At 39.9% G+C, this 12,642-nt stretch overlaps 1 protein-coding gene across 2 annotated transcripts; it reads left to right on the top strand.

Annotated features, from left to right (window-relative positions):
* Positions 1 to 133: 133 nt before the first annotated feature.
* nelfb (negative elongation factor complex member B) lies at positions 134 to 12,421 on the top strand. 2 transcript variants are annotated; one of them, XM_046035831.1, is made up of 13 exons: positions 134 to 397; positions 1,765 to 1,925; positions 2,012 to 2,111; positions 2,995 to 3,225; positions 3,334 to 3,519; positions 3,663 to 3,775; positions 3,872 to 3,974; positions 8,034 to 8,129; positions 8,274 to 8,416; positions 9,136 to 9,242; positions 9,508 to 9,649; positions 9,754 to 9,862; positions 11,922 to 12,421. In XM_046035831.1, the coding sequence occupies exons 1-13, from the start codon at positions 296 to 298 to the stop codon at positions 12,078 to 12,080; spliced, it is 1,752 nt and encodes a 583-aa protein (XP_045891787.1). In that variant the 5' UTR covers positions 134 to 295; the 3' UTR covers positions 12,081 to 12,421. The 2 variants fall into 2 exon arrangements, with proteins under 2 accessions (XP_045891787.1, XP_045891786.1); XM_046035830.1 differs by having other exon boundaries at positions 135 to 397; positions 11,919 to 12,421.
* The last annotated feature ends 221 nt before the right edge of the window (positions 12,422 to 12,642 follow it).

Here is a 12,642-nt window from a genome sequence, read left to right as displayed (position 1 = left end):
CATATGTAGGGTTCAGGATTTAGCCAAAACAGCAGACCATGCGGCGTACAATTAACCACAAAAAACAAATGATGTCCTTTGTTTCAGAGCACAAATGAAGCACGGGTTGTTTTCGTCATGTGTTTCTGGCGGACTGTTTACAAAGTTGCAACACAGGAAGTTTGCTTTGACAGCGAAAAGCATAATGTGTAAGTGTATTTTGTAGGAAGCGATTTTCTTTTCGGCTACAAATTCACAAGTCAGAAGACTTCACACAAACAGACATCTTGACATTGATGATTAAACAGCAGCCAAAATGTTCGCGGGGCTGCCTGAGCTCGGGATCTCCAACGGCGAGGACCTGAAAGAAACTCTCACCAACTGCACAGAGCCGCTGAAAGCCATTGATCAGTTTCAGGTAAAGCTAACGCTACTATAGAAAGGTTGTATGCTAAACTGCACGTATGTGCTCATGTTAAAAGTCTGCTGTGTGTGCATTTGGCATACCAGCCAATGCCCCCCGGAGTTTCCCAAACGATGTAACGTTAAATGACGCTAAAGTCAGTTTGTAACGCCATCATGCTAGCTAGCTGCCCGTCTCTGTCGCTTGTTATCTCGCTAAACGCGGCACAAATTCAATGAAAGACAACACTAAAATATGGATGCAATGTGCAACACGTTTAGTAGTTGCAGAAATTGGTTATATAGTGTGATTTTGCAAATGCAGCGTTAATAAGTTAACGTTACCAAATACTTAAAGTTAACGATAGCCAGCCCACGAGATTCCACCGACTGGAACGCTTTACGGTCAGATGAGCATCTCGTGAATACTAGTATAGACGGGGACATGCAGAGGACAACTTACGGGGGAAATGGCACTACAACTGAATGTTATGCGACCTGTTGCGTGTTGTGAATAAGATATCCACTAATTTTTACTTTGCCTTCTGTCATCAGTTTTGCCTTTCTCCCATCTCCAGCAGGGGTTGTAGCCACAACCCCCTCTCCTTTCTCTTCTTGGCTTATTACTAATGTTTATGGTTAGACCTGGTCAACCAGTGAGACCAAAATAGCAACGGCATGCAAGGATCTCACCTGCAGACCAACATACACCCCTATTTCTCTATGCACACAATGCTTTTTTTCTCTGACAAGTGTCAGATTTGAATTATACATGTATAATAAGTTATTGTTTCCCAGATAAAGAAGTGTTCTACCTGTGTTCTATTCTTATGAATCTGTTTGGTCAGTTATCGCAAATTCACAGTGTGAGCTACCAGCTACAAAAAAAAAATAGGAATAGCAATGATTGAAGTGTAGTTAGTTTTTCCTACAAGCATTTTGTTTTTGAGACGGTCCTTAATGTCTAGTTTTCAGTTGAAAGTCCAGATATTCAGCTGGAGCTTACCCTAACAGGTGGCATCATGTCTTCAGACAGAACAATCTTAATTCAGCAACTAATATTTAAGTTTTGTTTATGCAGATATACATCTGCATGCAATCAATAAACCTACAGATACTTTATTCCATTCTTAATATGTTTTGTTTTAGCATAGGTTGACTTGTTATTCCATGATATCAATGTGTGTTTCAATGAGCCAGAGAGACTAAACGGAGCAGTTCTTCAATAAAGGGATGCTTAGTTTCACTGGTGTGTTAGCCGTGTGCTACCTGATGTCAGAAATTGCAGATAAGCAAGGGAACATTTTTTCAGCTGGCTCTAAATTGATCAGCTACAGCTGGAACTAATCCCTGATGAGTTTTTGATGCGTTACATGACGACAGATGGAAAATGGCATCCTGCTGCCCACCCTCCAGTCTGCTCTTCCCTTCCTCGACCTCCACGGAACGCCTCGGCTGGAGTTCCACCAGTCTGTCTTTGACGAGCTTCGAGAAAAGCTGATGGAGCGAGTTGCCACCATTGCAGAGGGGAAGGACGAGGACAGGTGTGTCATTGGTTGTTTGTGATTATGAGTAATGTTTTGTGAAGGAACCAAATTGAATGCTTTGCTTCTTTTCAATCTACTTACAGATACGGAAAGCTTGAGGAGCTGCTGGAGAAGAGCTTTCCACTTGTCAAAATGCCATCCATTCAGCCAGTGGTAATGCAGGTGCTGAAGCATCTACCCAAGGCAAGTATTTTAGGGATATTTCTTCTCTGTTGAAGACTAAAAATAGCAATTTATCACCAGGGTGTGTGCAGTATTGACCTTTAATCAGCTGGGGTCACAGACATTGTTTATTGTACCATGTTAACATGTACAGTCACAGACGTACAGTGCATTAAAAATATCTCTGACTCACGTTTCCACCGTCGTCTTCCTGCAACAACTTTCTCACAATATTTCAGAGCGAGAATTGTCCTTGAAAGAGACTTCAGTTTCCTGTTTAAAAACAAAGGGTGTCACCGGGTGTTACTCCTTTCCTCAATGTTGTCAGACACCTGGTATAACAGTCTGAGCTTGTCGGTGGCAAAAAGAAGCACTTTTAGTGGACATAACTTTGACGGGCACAATTGGAAGGAATTGCAAGGAATACGTTGCAGCCAGTTTGTGGCTGCCAGCTGAAGCATCTACTGCAGGATTCCAAAACTTTTTGTACCTATTAGACATTTCGACAACAAAATATGTTATAATAGGTCCCAAGTTTTAAAAAATACCGAAATCATGCTATAAGATGTACATAATGGGGACAAATTAAAGGAATATCTGAATAGATGTATGGAGAAACATTATGAATAGACACCGTAGGGGTCGTGCATGATGCAGTTAAATCTGTCAAGTGAAATGTCAAAGTAGTTGATTTTGGATCAAGTTGTCAGTAAGAAAATATCTAAGTGACATCATCCTATGATGGGAGTGCTCTTTTCCAGAAGGAAAATCTTTTGACAGAATGCTGTTCAGCAGAATCTGTGACAGACTGAAGCTGTCGGTGGCTCGTGGTGGAACCAAACCTTACTAACACATTTGAGTGAAAGAACTCTCCTTAATCTTTATCACGTGTTCCCTCCTGCAGGTACCAGATAAAAAACTGAAGATGGTGATGGCAGACAAGGAGCTGTACAAGGTGTGTGCTGTGGAGGTGAAAAGGCAGATCTGGCAGGACAACCAGGCTCTGTTTGGGGATGAAGTGTCGCCCCTCCTGAAGCAGTACATTGTGGAGAAAGAAGCAGCTCTGTTCAGCAGTGACCTCTCCATCCTGCACAATTTCTTCAGCACTTCTCCCAAAACAAGACGCCAAGGCGAGGTGAGTCCCAGTTAGCAAATTAGATGTCCAATAAATACTAACCAAAGTCTTTGAGCCATGAGTCCCTGTGTGAGGTGATGGGGTTGTTGAGTGTTTCTGTTGTTGTAGGTGGTCCTTAAGCTGACCCAGATGATTGGAAAGAACGTGAAGCTGTACGACATGGTGCTGCAGTTTTTACGAACACTCTTCCTGCGAACACGAAATGTCCACTACTGCACGCTGAGAGCAGAGCTGCTGATGTCTCTTCATGACCTGGACATCAGTGAGATCTGCTCTGTAGACCCCTGCCATAAGGTGAGGACACAGACAGTGATGGTAAATCTGTTTAGCATTTACCACAGTACTACTGAAGAGCCACACACCTTGTATTTCCTGTGGTTTAACTTTGTGCTACATGTTTCTCTCTCTTGTTTTTTTTCGGTTGTGTGCTTTGACAGTTCACTTGGTGTTTAGACGCCTGCATCCGTGAGAAGTTTGTCGATGGCAAGCGTGCCAGAGAGCTGCAAGGTTTTCTGGATGGAGTGAAGAAAGGACAAGAGCAAGTCCTTGGGTAACAGACGTGGGGGACGGTTTAAATTTAGGTAAAGAGCTGTTAATCTCAGATAATTGGGTGAATTAATCTTTGGAGTGTTTCTGTGCGTTCCAGGGACCTGTCCATGATCCTGTGTGACCCGTTTGCTTGTAACACCCTGGTTCTGAGTATCATGAGGAACCTTCAAGAGCTGCTGAGTCAGGACGCGTTACCCAGGGTGAGTACACTGTAGATGAGGACGCAGGTGACATGTCGCACAATTGCGCTGAGTGAAATTCGCTTCTTGCTTTAGGCTGTAACCAGTTAAGTGACCCCTGTATGAGCAGTGATGAGTGGTAAATGGAAACCTCATCACAAATCTACAAAGACAATTAAAAACAGCATTAAGAGGCCTAAGATTGGTGTCAGTGATGTTCATATAGTTGATATCAGCATAATCAATAATCGGCAATATCAACTGAGTAATAATTATTTTCCTGTTATGAAATGTAAAACAATGTATTGAACGGTAAAGAGAACATAAACACCCATAGATTTTTTTTTTTTAAAATGAGGTCCATATGCAATTTGAAATTGAGTTCAGGGTCTAGCCAAAAGCCAAGATATTTAAAAGAATCCACTTCATCCATGAGACCCATCCTCAAAGTTAATATGCAAATGTAAAGTACTAAGACAATCACGCCTTGTTCCGAACAACATATTACTGGACTTCTTTTTATTTATTACTAACTTATTCATGTGAAGACAGTTTTGTATTAAATTGAAATCCGCTTGTAAGGAATTCTGTATTAATATATTTGAGTCTGAGGTGTAAATAACTGTATCATCAGCATACAGATGCACTGAGCAATTTTTACAGATTATTGATAAATCATTAATGAAAATAGAAAAAAGGAGGGGTCCCAAAGTGGACCTTGGGGGACTCCCTTATCAAGCAGTAAATAATCAGACTGGGAACTGTGGAAAACAACACACTGTTGCCTCCCGTGAAGATTAACATTAAACCAGAGTAGAACATTTTGATGCAAACTAATGGACTAAAGCTTATCAAGCAGCAGGTACTGATCAACCATATCAAAAGCCTTGGAAAGGTCAATAAAGATAGAACCACTATGTTGGTCTTTGTCAAATGCTGAGAATATATCATTAGTGAACTTTAAAAGAGCTATGGTGGTTAAAAAATCAGGTCTAAAACCAGACTGATTAGAGTATAAGATATTGTACTTATTAAGATATAGTGATAATTGATTGAAAATTAATTTCTCAAACATTTTGGCAATAGAACAGAAAATAGAAATAGGACGGTAGTTGGTCACATCAAATGGGTCTCCACCTTTAAGCAGAGGAGTAACTCGTGCACATTTCCAAGTTGAGGGAACAGTACAAGTAGAAAAGGACAACTTGAATAAAACGGCAATTAGCACATGAGCAGACCATCAGGACCCGCACTGCTACTTTCTTTTAACTCACAAATTACATGAAAAACATCAACAGGCATGATTGATCTGAAACCGAATGCACCAGTAGAGCAGATCATGCTGGAAGGACTAGCTATATCATTACAATTTAAATTTACAATTTTAGAACTAGTAATTGAAGAAAAATGCTGATTGAAAGCACTAGCAATGAGTAAAGGATCTGAAATAATGGCATTGTCAATTTGTATTTGATTTGCATAATTTTTGTTATTTTTATTGAGTACACGGTTCAAATGATTCCAGAACTTTCTGGGATTTTGAAAATCCTGTGAAAAGCTATCTCTATAATAAGTAGATTTTGCATTCCTTACATACAGGGTGTTCGTGGCGTCTTAAAAAGTCTTAAAAGGTAATAAATCAATTTTGCGAAAATTAAGGTCATTAAAAAGTATTAAAAAGTCTTAATCACCAACAAGGTATTAAATTTTGTAGATATTTTTGTCAATGTGAAAATCCTTTTTGCTAAAAGTGTGTGAGAACATATTTATTTATATTGCATAACCAAAATTACTAGACAGGCAGGTCGTAGCGAGTTATTATTTTGTTAGGTGCAGGGCTCTACCGTGCCAGCCTTTCACTGTCATACGCCGCTAAAAATAGATCCGTGTGAACCAGAAAACTGATTTATGAGCACCACCAACCGTAATCTTCCACCACGCTGGACCCTCGATACTAATCGTTCAAAACATGTTTGGACTGAGCTCCGTGGCCGCTTGAACAACCCCGCTACTCAAAAACAAGAGCAAGATGCGTTGCAGGTGAAGGGGTAAGACAGAAGACAACAGGGAAAATATAAGCAGCGCTTGGGTTTGGCTAACATTAGCTGGCTATTTAGCTACATCTGTGCCTTTTTTATTGAAACACGTTCAACTTTTCATAAAGCAGATGTGCTCGTCAATGTCACTTCTCGTGGACAGATCAGTCACAGCCTGAATGGAGCGGGACATAAAAAAAAAAAAGTTTGATGTGCTACAGCAAACTTTCCATTTTTCTTGCACAAAGTTAATCAATATGAAACAATCCTAAAATGAAACGGCTGGAACTGAAACTAATATTATAATAGTGGTAAGCTATATACTATTATATGAAATTATAATGAATATAGTAACAACATATACTTAACATATTAAGATCAAACTAACAGTTTACTATTATATAGTAACAATATACTTTTAATATAATGTTATAATATTATACTAATACACTGTTTATACTAGCTCGTCCTCCAGGTTGTGGAGCCCCTGTAGTGGACAGATTTAGCCAGAGCCAGGATGCCATTGTGCCAATATGTGCTGCTTCTAGCCTCCTCCTCCTCCTGAGAGCAACATGTTCCCCTCTTTCTATTTTACATCTGTTTTACTAATGTTTACACAAATCAGCTTTCGGATGCAGAGAGCAGCTGTTGATCACAAATATCTGTGCTAAACTGCCTACACTACTAACGTTATCCATCACTCAGTTTATTCTCTTCAGCTTTTTTCCTTTCTGGCCTATTTGAATTAAGGCGCATTTATACAGTGGTCGATGTAAGTTATCACAAAAAAAGAGTGTTTAGTTTTACAGTCTCAAAATCTATTTATAGTAAATGTAAGTTAAAGGTGCATTGTGTAGTTTTTAGTGGCTTCTAGCAGTAAGGTTTCAGATTGCAACCAACTGTACACCCTTGCCATATTTATGCCTGAAAATAAGTTACAACTATGTCAGGTATTTTGCAACTGCTTGGCGTTAGCAAGCAACCTAACATTATCTAATTTGAACCAACTAAAACACAAAATCACACTGTGTTTCATGTTTTGCAGTAATGTTGTGCACATAAATGTCGTAGCCTATGGAAGACAATGGATTTTCGCAGGAAATCTGTCCAGTCCTTCACATAGAAAACCGTAGGCCTAAACAGGCTGTTATAGGTAACTGAGAGAGTAGGTGAATGCCTAAATTTTTAGGTGAGGTTATAACCTGGTCACATATAAGCAATAAAATGTTATAAATATGTTTAAATTCCTTTTAAAAACTCTACAATTCCCCTTTTAAAGGTGTGAGGCTGACTTAACCAGTTGCAGCTCAAAAGCGTGGCAGTCTTAAAATATGTTGAAACGGTCTTGGAAAAAGGTCTTTAAAAGGTATTGAATTTTACTTAAGGATTCCTGTATATACCGATAATCAACTGTAGTTGGTTCCTTAATAATTGAGTGAGATTTACACTGCCTAATAAGTTTTTGTTTTTTTTTTCTGCAGAGGAGGAACGATCTAGCCAGTTGCTATTAAAATCACCAAGGATAATCACTTCATTTTGCCTTTCAAGAGAATTAACAGTTGACAAAATACAATTTATAGAATCAGTCGGGGGAAGAGGGAGGCCTGTAAATATTTTCAATAGTTAAATGTTTATTTTTATGGAAAATAATATTGATAAAAAGGCACTCAAAATTAACTGGCTCTACATTAGTTACGACACATTCCGAAACTAAATTTAAAGCCACATGTATAGCTACCCCACCTCCTCTAGTGGGCCTATCAGCTTCATACAGAACAGAGTTATCGATTTCCTCGTCTGTAATTTTACTATGTAGCCATGTATTCGGCTTCGGCCAAGAATTTTCATTTCGGTGCATCCCTTATTAAAAGACTGTTGTATAACAGCAAGGCTATTCCAATATGTGCAACAGACTGTATTGTCTTACTGGATTGTTTTCATTTCATCTTTTTTCCATCTTTATTAAATGTGGTTACACTATAGAGTTCTTTCACACACACTCCACTGCATCAACATAATGTCAAGCTGTTGTATTTGAGAACAGGACAGTCCAGACCTGATGCTGCTACTGAGGATGCTCTCACTGGGTCAAGGGGCGTGGGACATGATTGACAGCCAGGTCTTTAAAGAGCCTCGTTTGGTAAGTACAGTATGTCACCTCTGGTGTATCTGTCCATCAGCTCATAAAATCACATCAAGTTCTAAAGTCAGAGGCCAGATGAAGGTTGCATTAAAACCTATTTAAATGAATTGACCTTTCATTTGTCTTCCTGTGTCCTTTCAGGACTTGGAGGTGGTGACCCGCTTCCTGCCTGCCATGATGTCGGTGGTTGTTGATGATCACACCTTCATTGTAGAACAGAAGCTTCCCAGTGAGGAGAAGAGTTCCCAGTCTTACCCCACCGTTCTGCCAGATGCCTTCAACAGGTAGAGCACTGCAGGAGGAGAGTGGGTGACAGAATTTAACATGGCTTCATTAAAAGTTTTTCCATCAATACCTGTGTCTCAGAGTTCCCTTTGCCAGCGCCAGTGTCAGGAGGTGAGAAGAGCGTAGGGTCATGTTGGCATATGAACAACACATTCCAGACTTTCCCCTGCTTACTTTTATAGTCAGGGTAGCAAACCGTTCACAGTATAGTTTGAAGGCTTTTACACTTACAGTTGTTTTTATTTCATTTGTTTGGCTTTTGCTGCTATTGTAAACATCTTTGCTTCTTTTTTTATAACAGTTGTGCACACAACAAGCAATTTGAGGATACCCCCTTGAGCTCAGGGAACTTGTGATGGGCATTTTTCATTATTTTCTGATATTTTATTGTCAAAACATTTCACTGAAAAATAAACTGTAGCTTAACCCCAATCCCAGGCCATACATTATGGTTTTGTACTTCTTACGGTCATATTGCCCATTTTCTGAAAATGAAGATGTGAATACTTACCTTGCATCTTTGTTTTGAACATGCCCATAGGCAGATTTTATGAGATACCTCTCTGGATCCTAGCATGACTGTGAGACCGCCCAAAGATAGTGAAATTAGCAGCTTTCAAAACTCTGGAATAAAATTCCCATAAAGTGTGTTCAGGGCACCTTTGTGATGCGCCTTCTCTGAAATGATGTGAATTATGTCTTTGTTGCTCCCCCTCAGATACCTGCAGGAGAACAGGGTGGCCTGTGAAATGGGTCTTTACTATGTCCTCCACATTGCCAAATTGAGGAACAAGAATGCTTTACAGAGGTTACTACCGGCCCTGGGTGAGTATCACCTCTGCCCTGAATTTTATATAAATATAAATATATAGATAGATATAATAAGTTCTACCACATCTGAAACTATATTATCTAAACCTCAGCCTTTGTAAAGGTTGTAACCCTAAGCCAAAGTGCAGATTTCTTAATTAATTTGATGCGTAATTGGCAGAGATAGGCACAACAGTACTAAAAAGAAAACTAGTGAAAGACACCCATTTAAAGCAGGACTTGTTAAATAAGAGTTGGACCTCCTGCTATTCCCCCACAGTGGAGACCTACAATGACATGGCCTTCGGGGACATCTTCCTGCACCTGCTGACTGGACACCTCACCCTGCTCTCTGATGAGTTTGGATCAGAAGAGTTTTGTTCAGTTGTATTTGATGGCTTTCTTCTGACTTCTTTTTCAAGGTGGGCTGATTCTAGTAGATCCTACCTACACCCTCACAGCCAGTGTAGTCTACTTTATACAGTACATTGAACTCAAACATCTCTGTTTCTGTGTGATTTTTCAGTAAAGAGAATGTCCACAGACACACCCTCCGGATGCTGCTGCATCTACACCACAAAGTGCTGCCATCGTACATGGAAACTTTGCTGAAAACTCTTGAACCTCCGAAACAGGTTGGCTTCATTTCTACACTCAGTTTGTGCTTTGAAGTGGACCTGAGTTGTAATGATGGGTAGAATCAGGAACAGGTCTCCAGGATTCTTATGCAGTATGGAATTTGGTCTGGATAAGTATGGACAAAAAAAAAAGAGAGTATGACAGGAAATGTTTCCAGACTATTGTTCCTATTCTGTTTTCTATATTTTATAATTGGCGTAGACAGCCAAAGTGTTTCCCACTGTGTGAGAGAGTGTGGGCTGGAGCGCAGTGGCACCACCAGCAATGTTTCATAAGGGTGACCAGATGGGGCCACTGAAAATCTTGGGGTGGTCACACCATAACCAAAAGCCATGAGTGAATTTCAGGAATTCCATCATGCTGTTGTAGTATATAGACTAGTTAAAACTATGTCAATATGAAAGTAAAGCATATTGATGTACTTTGACTTCTGATTTTACAGTTAATATTACTAATTATTTAGTCTTGCATAGCCAAACCCATCTCCACACATCATTTTAGAAAGTCTAGCTGAACCCATGATCATTCTGGTATAGGGGGGGGGGGGAACTCTCTGGCTTGTTTATTTTTTTAAATCAATCACAGTGGTCTTCACAGTGTGTGGCACTAAGCCCAGGATGCAGTGACGGTACCCTTGCAAAAAAGTGTAGTGGGGAACTTGTTTCAGTGGAACATTTAGGTGGGGTGTCAAAAATGGCTAAATTCCCGAACTTTCACTGTCACACACAGGATACACAGAGAGCTGCCAATCGTTGAGTGTCACCATGCTCCATGAGTTAAAATCATTACTTGCGCATTGATACTAATAATTGTGCGACATATTATTCATTCTACAGCAGTGGTGTGCCAATTCCAGGGGGATAACTGGTCTCTCTGTTATGTGCACACCACACTGCACTTCCGTGAGTTCTGCCTTTTGCGTTCCGTCACCATTGCGTTATCAAATATATAAATTTATTATTTATAAATTAATAATACATTTTTTGACATTTGTTAATCGAGTCACAATCGTCCACGTCCACATCGTTATGCATCTAAGAATCGATTTTTTTCAGCCACCCCTAATAGAGACTAGGTTTGGGCCTATAGACAATCCGTTGCCGATGGCTGACAGACATCAGGTCAACAGACGTTCGAGATGACTGCGGCTGATTATCGCTAACTTAATTTGAGCTGCTGGGAACTGCGCAAAGACAAATGTTGCGAGATCAGGCCAAAGGTAGTTCCAACTTTGAGCAGCAGCCTTGCTTCCTCGAGGTGACGTGGTGAAGTTTTGCAGCGCCAAAAGTTGGACAAAACTTCAAACGGGCATGGGTGGCATCTTGCTTCTGTCCCAGTATGACTTACTACATAAAAACTTGGGCTTTAAAAGACGACCGCCAGTGCCCCCATAGACTAATACTGGTAAAGTTAACATTTTGAGTACCACAACAATTCTGCTTCAATGTGTTTCAGTGTATCTGTATACATGTGTTAGGCAATTCATTGTTCTTCAAATAGGCTAGTTGTCCTTTTCCTTAAAAAGACAAATACACAGCTTTAATCTGAATACAGTGATAGTAAGAAACAAACTATTTACTGGGAACCTACTCGAGCACCATTTTTCAATGCAGCTTTATTCGGCTGTGGCTGTGTCTTTTTGTAAATGTGGGCTACAAAATACATTTTACTATAGCCTATTCACTACATGACTGCACACTCGTTACTCAGAAGCATATTAGTTCATTTGAATGCATATTTTGATTAAACTGTTTCACAGTGATACTTCTGAAGTCTATGGCCACCATCTTTGATAACTAGCATCAAATTAAAACTTGCTTACAGGAAATGGTTATGTGCCCTCAAGCGTCCCAAACATCAGTTAAAATTCAGCCTATTTAAGGCATCCACACATGGTCTCAAACTGACAACAGACTTAAAATACAGTATCTATCTAGTTAATAATTTCAATAAAAGTTTTACATTGCAGCCTTTAAACAGAGCAAATGTCTGCATGAGATTAAACACTATTTCATATACTGACACTGTGTGTGATGCTGTGCTTTGTGACAGCAGTGCAGCGAGCCGGTAAAGGAACTGTACATGCAACTGACAGAGAAGCTGGATGCCCAGAAGAAGAGCCCTTCACCACCAGATGAAACTCCATCCCTGGATCTGGGGCTGCACCCAGTGACTGTCCCCACCACCACCTCCACCCCAACCACGCCTCTCTGATGCACAGCAGAGAGAGAGAGAGAAATCCAGAGTGCTCTATCAGTGACTGTAAATACAGCCACCATTCGACACATGAATTTACAAAAAGACTGGGCATTTTACATTATTTGATTCTTTTTTTTTTTTTTAAGGGGGGGGAGGGTGGTCTTCCAGGTCTGACAGTGTAGTCCAGCTGCCATCAATGTTTTTCTTCAAGAGGGATCATTACTTTTCTAAACTTTGTGCTCTTGCAGTATTGTCCAAATATACAGTTTTGTATTTGTAATTGGGCTATCAATGTGTTATTTGAATTGTAAGTAGTGCAACAAACCTGTAAATAAATGATTATTTAGAAATACAAAGTGGTGTTATTGTTTTCCAGGCAAAGTGACAAGATGAGACAAGTGCTTTTAAAGCTAAACCCAGTTTAGATGTCTCAAGAGAGAAATTTGTAGGAACTGATGAGGAAGTCCTTTTGTTTCCCATCTATTTTACTACAGAAAACAATCTAAGAAGTCATGAGCCGTACAGGATGAATAGCCGACAGAGGTCTGCTTTTGTGTATGGCCACAGAAAAATGTAT

This window comes from Micropterus dolomieu, linkage group LG21 (genome assembly GCF_021292245.1).
Source record: "Micropterus dolomieu isolate WLL.071019.BEF.003 ecotype Adirondacks linkage group LG21, ASM2129224v1, whole genome shotgun sequence".
In the NCBI taxonomy this organism is placed as follows: Eukaryota; Metazoa; Chordata; class Actinopteri; order Centrarchiformes; family Centrarchidae; genus Micropterus; species Micropterus dolomieu.
The sequence above is the reverse complement of the archived record's forward strand: the minus strand, read 5'-3'. Positions and strand labels throughout refer to the sequence as shown.